The sequence below is a fragment of the Heterodontus francisci genome, chromosome 12 (genome assembly GCF_036365525.1).
Source record: "Heterodontus francisci isolate sHetFra1 chromosome 12, sHetFra1.hap1, whole genome shotgun sequence".
NCBI lineage: Eukaryota > Metazoa > Chordata > Chondrichthyes > Heterodontiformes > Heterodontidae > Heterodontus > Heterodontus francisci.
The window spans coordinates 96,775,534-96,790,771 of NC_090382.1; the positions used below are offsets into that span (position 1 = coordinate 96,775,534).

The window sequence follows — 15,238 nt, forward strand, 5'->3', positions numbered from 1 at the left end:
TTGAAAGGGTTAAAGCGGGCGTGCAGTCCGAGAACGGCAGGATCATATTTCTTTTTTTTTGCACTAACATGCTTTGACATATTTTGGATCGGAGGAAAGTCTGTTGACAGGGAATGAGGTAAGAGAACAGGCAGCCCGCCCCCACACATCAGCCACCTTTCTATTCAGCGTTTTATTGCACTTCCAGCCTCTGACGTTTCGACCACTTTCATCCTTAGATAAGCAGCTGCACATTAAAAAGGCGCAGGGTTTTTGTTTGTAAAAGTTTAGGAGCAGAAAGCACACTGGCGCTTGTTGAATATCTCAAACAAAAAACACCAACAGGGACGTTTTGGTATTTCCAACTACTTTTCTCTATATTTCAAGAAACAACACTGCAGGGCTTGAGAAGAAAAAGTTATTTTTCGGCTCCTTAAAGAATTTTGCTTGCAGATATTCATGCAACGTTTTTTTAAAGTAGAGAGAGGGGGAAACAGAAACAATGTACGTTGGCTTAAGCGAGTTGCTTCCCCGGAGCTGTCAGAAGTCTGGACGAGTTTGGAGTGTGTTAGCGCTGCTGATTGCTCTGTGCTTCATGCAGGTCCTGCTGTTGGGACCCAGCTCTGCCTATGAGTCCAGCCAGGATTACTATGACCAGTATCAGGACGAAGAGGAAGGCGAGGTAAAGATGATGTATATCAAACTTTAACACTGCATATCTTTCCAGCTGGCTGGAATTGTATTTCAGACCTCTTAGACGATTTTATATCTGCTGGTTTTGTCCTTGAAATGTGCTTTTTTATGTATTTAGGGTGGACGGTGTCTATACAAGATAGTCTTTTCAGTCATTGAGATAACATTATTTGTAGCACCAAAAGATTTCTTGCATTAGGGCAGAGTTTTATGTGCACTGAGTAATTACTGGTAAAGAATCGATTTGATTCAAAGAAAAGCCTCGGTTATAGAGAGCCCGGGTGCTGTCACCAGCTCTTCACCACCTTTATGTTTGCACTGGAGGACTGACACAGTAAAGGCCTGTGTCACTTCCTCCATCCTTTCTTGCACATAGAATTATACAGCACAGGAGGAGACCATTGAGCCCATCGTGCCTGTGCTGGCTCTTTAATAGAGCTATCTTTAGCCCTGCTCTTTACTCATAACTCTGCAGATATCTCCTCTTCAAGTATATAATCAATTCCCTTGACATGGCGCAGCATCCTCAGTAGATGTACAGAAACTTAGATCTTCAAACAGGAATCACTTTTCTTACTCTCACAAGTAGCCAAGGGCAAAACCAGCTGACGGATATCAGATTGTGTGGGGGCTGCACTAGATTGCACACTTCAAAAGTGGAATTATATTTCGGCCAGACTGTAGTTGTCTTCGAACAAGTATTGTAACATTAGTTTGTGCACAGATACATGGTTGGCTCATTTCTAGAACTGTCATAATTATAGAACATAAAACATATAAAAATCATTAATGGAGACACTTATTTAAATATGTTGGTGTTTTGATGTCCAATTAAAATGTTGGAGAAGACCCTAACATTGCATTCTGATTTTCCCGTTGTCGTTTGATAGTTGGAGCCTTTTTCTGGGATTGTTATCACTGCTTGTGGCAATTTGACAAGGTGCCACACAATAGGCTACATAATAATATTCAAATCCTAAGGGATTACTTTACTGTTTTGGGTTGGATAAGGAATTGGTTGCATTCTTTATAGAAGCTTGTCATTAATGGTGTGACTGCGGAGTTGAGTGGTTGAGAGGAGAGGGCGGGGACCGGTTACTCACAGAATCCCACAGGAATTGGTTTTAGGGCCGTAGCTCTTCACAGTCTGTATTAATGATCGGGATAACGGCGTTGGAGGAACTGTCTGCAAGCTCACGAACGATACAAAGATTATGTCGGTGTCAGGACCTGCTATGAGAAAAAATAATTACAACCAGATCTCAATGAGGGAATAGGCCAATGTCTAACGCAGGGTGGGGGCTGTTAGCTCAGTTGGCTCGCATGTGGTTCAAAGTAACGCCAATAGTACGGGTGCAATTCCCGTTGTGGCTGAAATAGACTTGGGGATCTGTTGCTTCCCCCTGCCCCTGTTGGCGAAATATGGATGTTAGTCCGTAATGCAAAGGAAGCAGAATAGTTTTAATTTAATATAACTAAATGTAGTGTTAAAGCAAAACCTAATAACATATTGTTAGGGCAATATTGTCTTTGTATAAGAGCATGGTTATGCCTCAGCCAGAATATTGTGCTCAGTTTTGGTCCCTCATCACATGATAAGTAGTAGAGATGATTTGAGGAGAGGTCATTGACCTGAAATGTTAACTCTTTCTCTCCACAGTTGCTGACAGACTTGCTGAGTATTTCCAGCATTTTGTTTTTATTTAAATAATAGAGGCCCCAGTAAAAGTACAGAGGAGGGCTACTAGACGGATACCTAATTTAGAGACCCTTAGTTACCAGGATGAGCTTAGAGAGAAGTGTATTTTTACTGTAGGAAAGTGTAGACATGAAGGAAATTGTATTGAAGCTGTTAAAATATTGAACAGATTAAATTCAATCCATGGGGACAGGCTATTTGAATTATACAGGTTAAGGAGAACCAGGGAACATGTGTAAAAGTTACCTAAGCATAAAACTTTACAGAGGGTCATTGACCTTTGAAACAAGTTTTAGGCTTGTCAGTGAATGTAGATTTACTGTAAGCATTCAAAAGGGTGCTGGATAAGTTCTTAATAGTGGCTTGTATCACAGTATATAGAACGTGTTGGGTGATGTGCCTTCTAGTCAGTGTAGGGGTCAGAAGGGAATTTTCCAGATTGTTTCCCCCCCTAACTTGGCCAAGGGTCTTTTCTCTCTTTTTTTTGCCTCTCCTGGGAGATTACATGGGTCCTTGTGGGTATTGAGATGCACCATGATAGTATGGTCAAAGCTCAATGGGCCAACTGGCCTTTTCCTTTTGTCACTTTTGTATGTTTGCAAGCGCTTATCACATTCTGCAATTCTATTTTTCCATGAAAACCAGCAGCCTTAATGTTAGCACATGTGCTAGAGTTTGAGATCTCTCACAAGTTCTGTATGAATGAATGCCCTGACTGTGCATTTAATGTACAGAGCAGAACTATGCAGACTGAATCTGGGTAGGAAATTTAATTCTTTCACGTTGCAATTTTATTCAAGTAGAGTTTCAGTATATTTTGTAGATGGGTGGGGGGGGGGGGTGGGCGCAAAGACAAAATGTTTATCTGAACTGGGAAATATGTCTAGATAGAAGTTTGGTGGCCATCGACTTGCTTTCAACAAGAAATAGTGCACAGCATGGAGGGGATGAGGAGAGGCTTTAGAGGGAGATAAATTTCAAATATATAAAATTAAAACTATAATTTTGCACATTTCAAATTGAATATATTCAGATCCAATTGGATGTTTCCAAATTTCCCCAATTCAGCAGCCATTGGATGAAATGAAGTATTATGCCTTAAGTACTGAGTTAGCAATTTACCTCTATACATTTGCAGTTCAGATTGTCTGGATGAACTGTGAGAATATAACTGAGGAATTTTGGGCTAAACAAATTGTATAATGTCCATTTTTGGTATTGGAAAATGTTCTTATTTTGTGTGCTAACAGCAAGAGCAGTTGATATCTCTGCTGAGTAATATCTGTCATTAGTTGTTTTGACTGTTGCACATCTGAATTTGTTTCTCACTATTTCCTTTGCTTTTGCTCTCTCTATTTCTGTTTGGATGAATTTCCATTCTTTATGTAACTTCTTAACCTTGTTTGTTTTTGTTCAGTGCTTTCCTACATTACAACAGTAACTACACAATAGTACTTCATTGGCTGTAAGACATTTTGGGATGTCCTGAGGTTGTGAAAGGTGCTATATAAATGCAAGTTGATTATTTTTTTGGGTCATTTTCCTTTAGATTTTGAGGCATTTTTCTATTTCAGGAGCAATTTGTGTTAATGTTTTCTTCCATATTAACAGAGACATTGATCATTGTGCAATTTGCATTTTCCATTTGGGCTGTGTTGTTTGAGTATTAGCTCTTTTTTTATGTACATGTTCCAAAACATTAGGGCTGATAAACTATTCTGTCTGTGGAGTGTGATTGACTATAAGATACTTCTTGTCCATACATGTAGTTTTAGTGCAGTGTGTCTTTTTAACTGGTGGTTTGTGGCATATCCTTCAGTTCTCTCCTTGTAATGGTTTATTGTTATATGATATTTCTGTTTTTCTTCGATTTACAAGGTGCTACAGTTGATCATGTAAGCAAAAGAAATGGAAAAGAATATTTATTCAGAATTTTTAAGTGCTTCAAAGGTTGGTTTGTTTCTTGCATAGAAAGAAAGTCTTCTATCTATATAGAGCTTTTCACAATATCAGTACACCTGAAAGCATTTCACAGCCAATGAGGTATTGTTGATGTACAGTGGCTGTTGTATGAAATACAGCATCCAATTTGCATGCAGCAAGGTCCCACAAACAGCGGCATGATAATGACCAGATCATCTGTTTTTAAAGTGATGTTGATTGCGCGATACCGATTGTCCAGGACACTGGAATGAACTCCTCAGTTCTTCAAATTAGTGCCGTGGAGTCTTTTACCTCCACCTGAGAGGACAGATGGAGCCTCGGTTTAATGACTCATTTGAGAGATGGTGTGGCAATCCCTCAGTACTGCCCTGGAACATCAGTCCAGAATTTTGTGCTTGAGTATCTGTAGTGCAATTTGAACCCACAACCTTCTGACTCAAAGGCAAGGGTGCTAATGAGCCATAGCTGACTTAAGCGTTCCATCCATATTTCTCTTAAAATCTTTGTGAAAGTTTCACTGATACCTGTATGTAGGGCACATGTGCATTTAACATTTGTGTCTCATATGCCACCACACATCTACTGTGAAACCAGATGTCAAAGTTATGCACTAGAAATTAATACCTCATTCCCCAGGAATGCTAATGCAAAAGGAAAGACTGCTAACTGAACAAGTCTATCTGCCAGTGTTAGTGAAATGCAGAAAGATGAAAAACACTCAAGTTCGCAAGGCAATAGAAAATTATGTGGTAACCCAATTTACCAGAATAAGTGGGGCATGAAATGTCTTTAATCAAGTGCATATTGACTATATATTTCTAATATTTAATAAGGTACTAAATATAACTATTTTCTGAGTGCATTTTATACTATTATTTTCCTGGCCTCTGCATGATATCTCCCACAGACAACAAGGCAAAGATCAGAAGCTCACATGTGGGACCTTGCATGAAAGCAGAGGCGCATGGATATTTTGTAAGCCAGGAAAAGTCATTACTAAAAGTTCTAATTCTAAACTTGCCCTACGTCCAACTATTGTAAGTAACAGGTGTCTTAGTTAATTGAACTTTTTTGCATATACAAGTAATTATAATGATCTTAGTTGCTCTCTTTTAACATCAATAACAAACAATTAAAAAAGTAAAGTGTTGGAGCAAAGTATATCGACTCATTCTTTAGAATGTTTAACTGGAAAGAAGCCCAATTAGAATGTGCACTAACTATTTTCATTACAATTTGTCAGTATCCTCATCAGCATTGAAGATGTGCTGTAAACAGATTGTTTACTGCCTTAGTTTTTTTTTCAATTATCTACTCTGTTTTATGCTTATCTAGGTGAGTGATGTCATTGTTTGGAAACTAAATATTTTCTAATTTTTACATGTACTGTTAGCATCAGACATAGTTTTATTACGGAGTAAAGATCTCCTTGGAGCTTCTTCAGTCTTTTCGGGAAAAAAAGAAATTGTTTGTATGTCACAGACTATTGTGATGGGTAAACCCTTGTGTTCTAGTAGCTTAGTAAATTTTGTAGCATGACCACAAATTAACTAGAGGACTATTTTCAATTTAATTTAGCGATTGGTTTAATCCTGTCTTACTCTTTGGAAGACAGAAGAATCATATTACACTGGACTTTGACTTGGGCTTTAACTAATGCAAAGTAGATGTAACATAAGATATTTTTACAGCGATCGTTAAGCTTAGCTAGCAACTTGTGTAAGTAGAAAATTATACGTAGTTCACAACTGATAGTTCAACATATCAGTAATGTTATTGCATAATGGTTCTTTCCCTTTTCTCACTGTCTGTGCAAGCTACATGTCCTGACTATATTTCTGCGAAGGTTTCAGACATACTAATAAATTTGAACAAGACAGATTGTCATTCTGTGTGAATGAAACTGTATTTTAACCCCATATGTGCCTTGACAGAATGAAAGATGCCAATGCCATGCTAAATCTTAGAAAAATGTTTTATTTTTGTCACAGCTTCCTCAGTTGTTCCTGATTAGTGCAACCCTGCACTAATGTGGCACCTCCATTTCCCAAATTGACTTTCCTGTGTGCTTCAGTACATTGTGTTATCAAGTGGTAAAAAGTAGAAATCTTGGTGATTTTTTTTTAAAGCTTCTATTACCTGGAAATTACTGTGTTATCTTATACATGCTTTATGTGCACCAACTCCCTTTCTTTGTTGTGTTAACAAACAATTAACCCAGTGGTTAACGTTTCCTTAAAAATAGTGGAATTAGATTCAAGTGTGTTAAGTGTTCATAAGGTAATATTACTTGGCAACTTTTAAGCCTATGTGTATCTGTTATTTTAGTGAGAGCATCTCTGCAGAATTACTCTTGACGTTTGTTTCCACATTTCTGAGATTTTTTTGAAGGAACACTCCTTTTACAGGGACCTCCACAAAATATATAGTAACACTACTGATTCTTCATATGTTCTTGTATGTTTTTGTTGCCTCAGTTGGTAGCAACTCGCCTCTGGATTATAAGCTTGTAGGTTTGCACCCCACACTTTGCTTTAAAATACTGAGGGAAGCTTCTGGTCACCTGTGCTAAAATGTCTCTTGATGTGGCTTGCTGTCAAATTTTGCTTGATGACGCTCCAGTGAAGCCCCTTGGGATATTATACTATGTTAAAGGCACTATATAAATGCAAGTCATTGTTGCTGCTGTCTAATTGCCTGTGCTCCTGTTTTTCTCCTGTGTCTAACATTATTGGAGTGGGGGTCTTTTGGATTAGATGTTGCATCACAGCTCTATCTGCCTGTCCTGAAGGACATTAAAGATTCCATAGTGCTTTTCGAAGAGAAGCAGAAAGCTTTCTTAGTGTTTAGGCTAACATTCCTCCCTCAATCAATTTCACCAAAAAAACAGGTTGTTTTACTTTGTAATGGATTGAGGGGGTTGGGGGTCATCACCATTCTTGGGTGGGAAAGAGCCTGCAAGAGTCCAGCATCATCTGCGTCGCAATGTCACACATAAATTTTACAATAATAATTCTATAATAAATACGTGATAGTGAGATGAAGGATTTGCATTCTGTATTGACTGGTCCATTGCTGGTCATGCCTGTCCAATTACAACTTTTATCACTTTTCATTATCTTTTGTTTCCTATTATATAATCAGTTTACTAATAAGTTTGCACCTTCATTCTTTATCCCATGGGCTTTTACGTTCCCCTTATTGCTTTATTGGTTGCCTTCTCAAAGTAAAGATATATAGCAACCCCTCAATTCTATTGCATTCTCGACATATTCTGATAAATTTGTTAGGCATGACATGTTTCTCAGGAACCCATATGGGTTGTGAATTATTGTCTGTACTTTCCTCAAGTGAACTTGAATTGCTTCCTTTATAACTCCAATGTCAAGTTAACCAGCCCATCATTCCTCGGAGCATACTCGTGACCTTTCTCTTTAATATAAGTTGGAATAACTTTAACTACTGTCCAATCTTGCAGGACTATCTCTGGGTTTAACAAGCTGAAAAAGTTTTTAGCCAAAGATACTTTTCTCCTCATTTGTAATGTATTCTTGGATGCATTTCACTTGGATCATTTGCCTTATTGATATCCCAGAACTCGGAGTTTTTGAGTGACCATTTCATCACTGTCTTCCATTTTCTGCATGAAATCAAAGCATTTGGTTTCTGTCCAATTACCAGAAAGGGCAATGGTCATTTTCTGCAGTGAAAACTGCAGAGAAGAAAATCATAAAATTTTTAACATATCATTTCTTTCTCTCGCTCCTTTAATATTTAATCTACACTCAAATGCCGTCATGAAGACCCCACCTGCCAAGAATGAAGCATATTAATTTCATCAAATGAACATTAATTTTAAAATGTAGCTGGACTAAAAAGATAACTTGTTTAAAGAAATCACAGCAGTGGCTGGAAATATTTTTGCATACTAAGGCTGGAATTTTACGGTGGGCGGACGGGAGCTGGCCTCCAATGTAAAAGTCGGTGGCGAACCGCCTCCGCCTCGCCTCGCCTGGGGATCTGTTCCGTATTTTATGGGTCCCCAGGCTTTAATTGTTCCGAGGCGGGACTTCCACCCACTCGAGGGAGTAAGTCACGCCACATTGAGCTGCCGGCCAAACATCCGTCTCGCTCTCGCTCTCGCTCTCGCTCTACATCGAAACACGTTTGAATGCGTCCACAGGGCCCCAACGAAACGGCACGATTTAACTGCAATCAAAGACTCTACATCAAACTCAAAGGACAGTAAATGAAACCCAGCTATTGCTTCAAACTTTTCCCCTTTATTCTTACTCCTTTTTCTGTCTCTATCTGCACGTGTGTTTATCACATACGTATGCTAGCGTGGTTGCGTCGCGGATTCATAGTTGTTTTAACCGAATTAGAGTTTTAAGGTAAATAAACTTCTACCTTTCTTGTTTAAATCTAAGAAAACCTGTCTGGTTGATTTCTTTGCTTTACAATTGTAGAGCAGTGAATAAGGATTCACTGAGGGGGAGTTAAAACACAGTGCTTAAAAAAGTTAAACCCTGTTACGGTTAAACCAGGAAATGGCTGAGAGGGAATGCCTAGACCCCCTTTGTCACCTGGTCATAAGAACCCCAAAAACTCTCAATTGTTCCCTGTATTCCTTGAAATTTCTTCATTTTTGTTCTTTTTTCTCATCTCAGATTACCAATTTAGTTTCTAGTTTAAAATAAAAACAAGAAATGCTGGAAATACTCAGCAGTTCTGGCAGCATCTGTGGAGAGAGAAGCAGAGTTAACGTTTCAGGTCAGTGACCCTTCTTCAGAACTGGCAAATATTAGAACTGTAAAAGGTTATAAGCAAGTAAAGCGGAGGTGGGGCAAGAGATAACAAAGGAGAATGTGTAGATAGGACAAGATCACAGAATAGCTGACCATAAGGTCGTGGAGCAAAGGCAAAAAATATGTTAATGGTGTGTTGAAAGACAAAGCATTAGTACAGATAAGGTGTTAACGAACTGAAAATTGAACAGCCGCAAGTACAAACATGAAAAAAAACAGTGGGTAAGCAAACTCAACAAACTAAGATGAAATAAAATAAAATAAACACAAAAAAAAATTTTAAAAAGGAAAAAGAAAAAAATAACTAAAAATAAAAGTAAAATGGGGGCCTGTCATGCTCTGAAATTATTGAACTCACTGTTCAGTGCGGCAGGCTGTATTGTGCCTAATTAGGAAATGAGATGCTGTTCCTCAAGCTTGCGTTGATGTTCAGTGCAGCAATCCCAGGACAGAGATGTGAGCATGAGAGTAGGGGGGAGTGTTGAAATGGCAAGCAACCAGAAGCTCGGGGTCTTGCTTGCGGACTGAGCAGAGGTGTTCCGCAAAGCGATCACCCAGTCTGCGTTTGGTCTCCTCAGTGTAGAGGAGACCACATTGTGAGCAGCGAATACAGTATACTACATTGAAAGAAGTACAAGTAAATCGCTGCTTCACCTGAAAGGAGTGTTTGGGGCCTGGGATAGTGAGGAGAGAGGATGGGCGGGTATTACACCTCCTGCGATTGCAGGGGAAGGTGCCATGGGAAGGGGACGAGGTGGTGGGGGTAATGGAGGAGTAGACCAGGGTGTCATGGAGGGAACGATCCCTTTGGAATGCTGACAGGGGAAGGGATGGAAGATGCGTTTGGTAGTGGCATCACGCTGGAGGTGGCGGAAATGGCGGGGGATGATCCTTTGGAAATGGAGGCTGATGGGGTGGAAAGTGAGGACAAGGGGAACCCTGTCGCGGTTCTGGGAGGGAGGGGAAGGGGTGAGGGTAGAGGTGCGGGAAATGGGCCGGACACGGTTGAGGGCCCTGTCAACCACAGTGGGGGGAATCCTCGGTTGAGGAAAAAGGAAGACATATCAGAAGCGCTGTCATGGAAGGTAGCATCATCAGAGCAGATGCGTCGGAGATGGAGAAACTGGGAGAATGGAATGGAGTCCTGACAGGTGGTAGGGTGTGAAGAAGTGTAGTCGAGGTAGCTGTGGGAGTCAGTGGGCTTATAATGGATATTAGTAGACAGCCTATCCCCAGAGATGGAGATAGAGAAGTCAAGGAAGGGAAGTATCAGAGATGGACCATGTAAAGGTGAGAGAAGGGTGGAAATTAGAAGCAAAGTTGATAAATTTTTCCAGTTCGGGGCGGGAGCAGGAAACGGCACCGATACAGTCATCAATGTACCGGAAAAAGAGTTGGGGGAGGGGGCCTGAGTAGGGCTGGAACAAGGAATGTTCGACATATCCCACAAAAAGACAGGCATAACTAGGACCCATGCGGGTACCCATAGCAACACCTTTTACATGAAGGAAGTGAGTGGAGTTGAAGGTGAAGTTGATCAATGTGAGAACAAGTTCAGCCAGGCAGAGAAGGGTGGTGGTGGATGGGGACTGGTTGGGCCTCTGTTCAAGGAAGAAGCGGAGAGCCCTTAAACCATTCTGGTGGGGGATGGAGGTGTAGAGAGACACATTTTTTTTTATTTCAGATTTCCAGCATCCGCAGTATTTTGCTTTTATTTTAGTTTCTAGTTTAGCTTGATTTGCTCTCTAATCATTTTTTCTGTTATTGCCTTTATAGCTTTTAAAGTTAGATGTTAGATTTTAAATTATCTGAAGCAATTAAAACAATTTTTATTTAATGATTGAAAACTGGCATCCTATTATAAATTACCCTTTCAACTAAGGTTATGCTGATTTTCTTGAACTTACCTGCATTTTTTTGTGGTTAAGGTAGGATTTTAGTCCCATATAAATCATAACTATTTTTTAAAATGGAAGATGGTGGCAAACAGCCATAAACTTCCTGGCTTCAATCAGCTTCTTACTAAGTACCCTTTGAAATTAAGAACTTAGGAATGCATAGAACATGAAGCCCACTCCTTTCACAGGACACTTATACCTATCATGAGCTCTAATCATGCCTTCAGCTGCCTTGGCGCTAAGCTTCGTTCCGAAATCTCTCTGCCTCTCTATCTCGCTCCCCTTCTCCTTTTAAGATGCTTCTTGAAAACCTGGCTGTTCTGGTCACCAGTCCTAATATGTGACTCTGTGTCAAATTTTGCTTGATAATGCTTCTGTGAAGTCCCTTGTGATTTGTTAAAGGAACTATATGAATGCAAGTAATTGTTGCTGCTGTCTAACGCCTTTGTATTATGCTATGCTCTTGTTTTTCTCCGGTACATGCTGCTAATTTAAATATAGTCATCTAAGATAAAGGTTTTTGGAATTTCTTCCTGACCTGAAAGACCTGAAGTCACCTTCCAATTTGCTTTGTGTGGTTGACATTTCCATGGAAACAGCACAAGCATAACTGTTGGATGACATTTGTAACCTAATATTAGAATCGGTGGATCGTTTTTCGACTGGCGCAGACACGATGGGCCAAGTGGCCTCTTTCTGTGCCTTAAACTTTGTATGATTCTATATTTATCTGCTTTTTGAAGGGCCTGAGCTACACAGCAATAAATTCTGCGGAAAGTTTATTCCACATATTCATTGCATTGCTGGGGAGGGAGGACTGGAGTCTTCTAGTCTCAAACCTTGCTTTAGGTCATTAATGTTGTAGGTTTTTCTAATGGAGCAAGTAAGCACTTAATAGAGCAAGTTACATAACCTGTTTAGGTTAGTATTGCTCTGTCATTCTGGATTTCTAAAAACTTTAATTATGTTCCCTCACAATCTTCTTCACTCCAGTAGAAACAAATTCAGCTCTGTGAGGTTCTTTCCATAATATAGAGCCCTAGGTTTCAAAATCATAATTGTTGTTCTTCTCGGGATTGTTTTTGATTGAATCAAAGTCCACAAAGTATCCCATTAGTAGCCCCAATAATGAAGTTGACAGCCTGGGCTCAGTGGTACCACTCTTGCCTGAGTCAGAAGGTTGTGGGTTCAAGTCCGACTTCAGAGATTTGAATTTATAATCTGGGCTGACAATTCAGTGCAGTCCTGAGGGAGTGCTGCATTCTTGGAGTTCCTGACTTTCTGGTAAGATATTAAACCAAGGCCTTGTCTGCCCTCTCAGATGAATATAAAAGAGTCTATGGCGCTATTTGAAGTTAGAGCAGAGGAGTTTCTCCTGGTGTCCCGGCCAACATTTATCTCTCGACCAACATCACCAAGAAAGAATTGTCTGGTTACTTATCTCACTGATGTTTGAAACCCTGAATTTGTGCAAATTAGATGCTGTATTTCCTCATTACAACAGTATTTACACTTCAAAAGTGCTTCATTGAGTTTAGGATATTTTGAGGTTCTGAAAAGTACTATATAAATGCAAGCTCTTTCTTTCATTTGTAATCATTGTGTATGTAACTGCCCCAGTCCTTCTGTTAATCGTGTTAAAAATAGCTTCACAATGACTTGAAACTTTCAATGAATTAGTCAAAAATCACACTCAGAACATCCAGTCAAGGACCATCCAACCAATGTGTGTTTATCTGGGCAGAACGTTCCAAATTATTTTATTCACTTTGAATTTTAAATCAGTTTCCTAGGCCAGACTGTCCGTAAAGATTTTTATTGGTGTCTTACTTTTAGATATGCCTGGTCCCTGAATTGGACTGGTCTATTTAAAATAATGTTTCCTATTTCAATATGTATTAATTTCCATTTATGAACATTTAAAAGCAATCTGTCCTTGTTTATCCAAGTTGCTCAATTGTTCTATATCTTTTTTAAATACCATAAATTTCTCTTGTACTTGTTACAAAATTTTCCAGTGATAAGATACGTATGTAATATTACAAAAAGATTATTCCACCATATTATTTTGAATAATAGGAACAGCAGAAGATCCAGTTAAGATGCCTGCACAACACAATTAGGCCCCCATCTGAAGGCTTTTCCATTGACTATCGCCTTTGGCATCTCATTTCCAAGCTAGATTTCAATCCAGCTATTTATAACTCTCACATGTAGAATCTTATCAAATGTCTTCAGAAAATTATGCCCAATGCATATCACTTAAGCACTAATTTATTTGCATGTTCAAGTAATTTTTGTAGACTAGTGAAGTATGATCTGTTGCCTCTACATTAACGTTGATTACTCATTATAGATTTGATGGTTTTTTAAACAAATGGTTACATCATCACATACTGTTAAGCATCCTCATTATTAATGCTAGGCTAACTTATCTATAATTTTTTTTTTATTCGTTCGGGTGATATGGGCATCTCTGGCTAGGCCAGCATTATTGAAATGAGAAGCTTTTTATATTGTCTACAACATAACTGAAGTGTGTGGAGTTCAGGTAGTTGAAGATCTCAAACAGGTTTATTACAGCTAACTATAAGATTCAGTACAGAGCGAACCATTTATAGGATTTGCCTCTTGATGATCCAGTTACAGAGTGAGCCTGGCATGTAGTCACATGTCTGCATCCTGGTACTCTGCTCATTAGCATACTAAGATCTGAATGGTACATTACTGTTAAAGGCAATCACACAACGTTTATTGCCCATCCCTAATTTCCCTTGAGAAGGTGGTGGTGAGCTGATTTCTTGAGCCGCTGCACTTCATGTGGTGTAGGTATACCAACAGTGCTGTTAGGAAAGGAGTTCCAGGAATTTAGCCCAGTGACAGCGAAGGAACATCGATATAGTTCCAATTCAGGATGGTGTGTGGCTTTGAGGGGAATTTGCAGGTGGTGATGTTCCCATGCATCTGCTGCCCTTGTCCTTTTTGGTGGTAGAGGTCACAGGTTTGGAAGGTGGTGTCGAAGGAGCCTTGGTGTGTTGCTGCAGTGCATCTTGTAGATGGTACACACTGCTGCCACAGTGCGTGTGTGGTAGAGGGGGTGAATGTTGAAGGTGGTGTATGAGGTGCCAGTCAAGTGGGCTGCTTTCTCCTGGATGGTGTTGAGCTTCTTGAATGTTGTTGGAGCTGCACCCATCCAGTCAAGTGGAGAGTATTCCATCAGACTCCTGACTTGTGCCTTGTAGATGGTGGACAGGCATTGGGGAGACACGAGGTGAGTTACTCGCCACAGAATTCCCAGCTTCTGACCTGCACTTGTAGCCACAGTAATTATGTGGCTGATCCAGTTCAGTTTCCGGTCAGTGGTGGCCCCCAGGATGTTGATAGTAGGGGGATTCCGGTCAATGGTGGCCCCCAGGATGTTGATAGTAGGGGGATTCAGTGATGGTAATGCCATTGAGTGTCAAGAGGAGATGGTTAGATTCTCTCTTGTTTGACATGGTCATTGCCCGCCACTTATGTGGCGCGAATGTTATTTGCCACTTATCAGCCCAAGCTTGGATGTTGTCCGGGTCTTGATGCATATGGACACGGACTGCTTCAGTATCTGAGGAGTCATGAATGGTGCTGCACATTGTGCAATCATCAGCAAACATCCCCACTTCTGATCTTATGATGCTGCTTCATGTCTCACTATGTTTTTGAATGCTGGGCTAACGTTTGCCATCTTCCAGTCTGCAAGAATGGAGCTTCATAAATATCATTTATTCACTCATTTCTTTGAGGATTCTTGAATTAACCCAACTGCCTTACACACAATTAGTAGTTTCTTTATATAATTTGCTAACATTAATATATGTTATCGATTCCCAGGAATTTGTCCAGACTTCATGACCTATTTTGCTAGTAATGACAGTGTTACTAGAAAATGCAAAATGCCCCACATTAATAATGACTAAATCACACAATGCCTTCCTTCACTAGCTCCTGTACTCTTGCACTAATTATGTCACTGTGCTGCATACTGATGAATACATCTGGAGAATTGGGTCAATAATTTTCCAATGAAGATAATCTTGCTTTAAACCAAACACCAACTTTTACACAAGCCAGAACCAAACACTGGACTACTTTCCCAGCCATTCATAGTCAAGGCAGGGAAATCTAGCCCACTACTAACTAACTAAGTTAATTTTCGATGAACTAAGCTTAACGTTACC

General features: G+C 39.8%; 1 protein-coding gene across 1 annotated transcript in view; it reads left to right on the forward strand.

The window, feature by feature from the left end:
- Positions 1 to 481: 481 nt before the first annotated feature.
- LOC137375649 (vascular endothelial growth factor C-like) overlaps positions 482 to 15,238 on the forward strand; it is a 75,079-nt gene continuing 60,322 nt past the window's right edge. The window contains exon 1 of the mRNA XM_068043033.1: positions 482 to 661. Within this exon, the coding sequence (XP_067899134.1) occupies positions 482 to 661 (180 nt within the window). The remainder of the gene's footprint in view (positions 662 to 15,238) is intronic.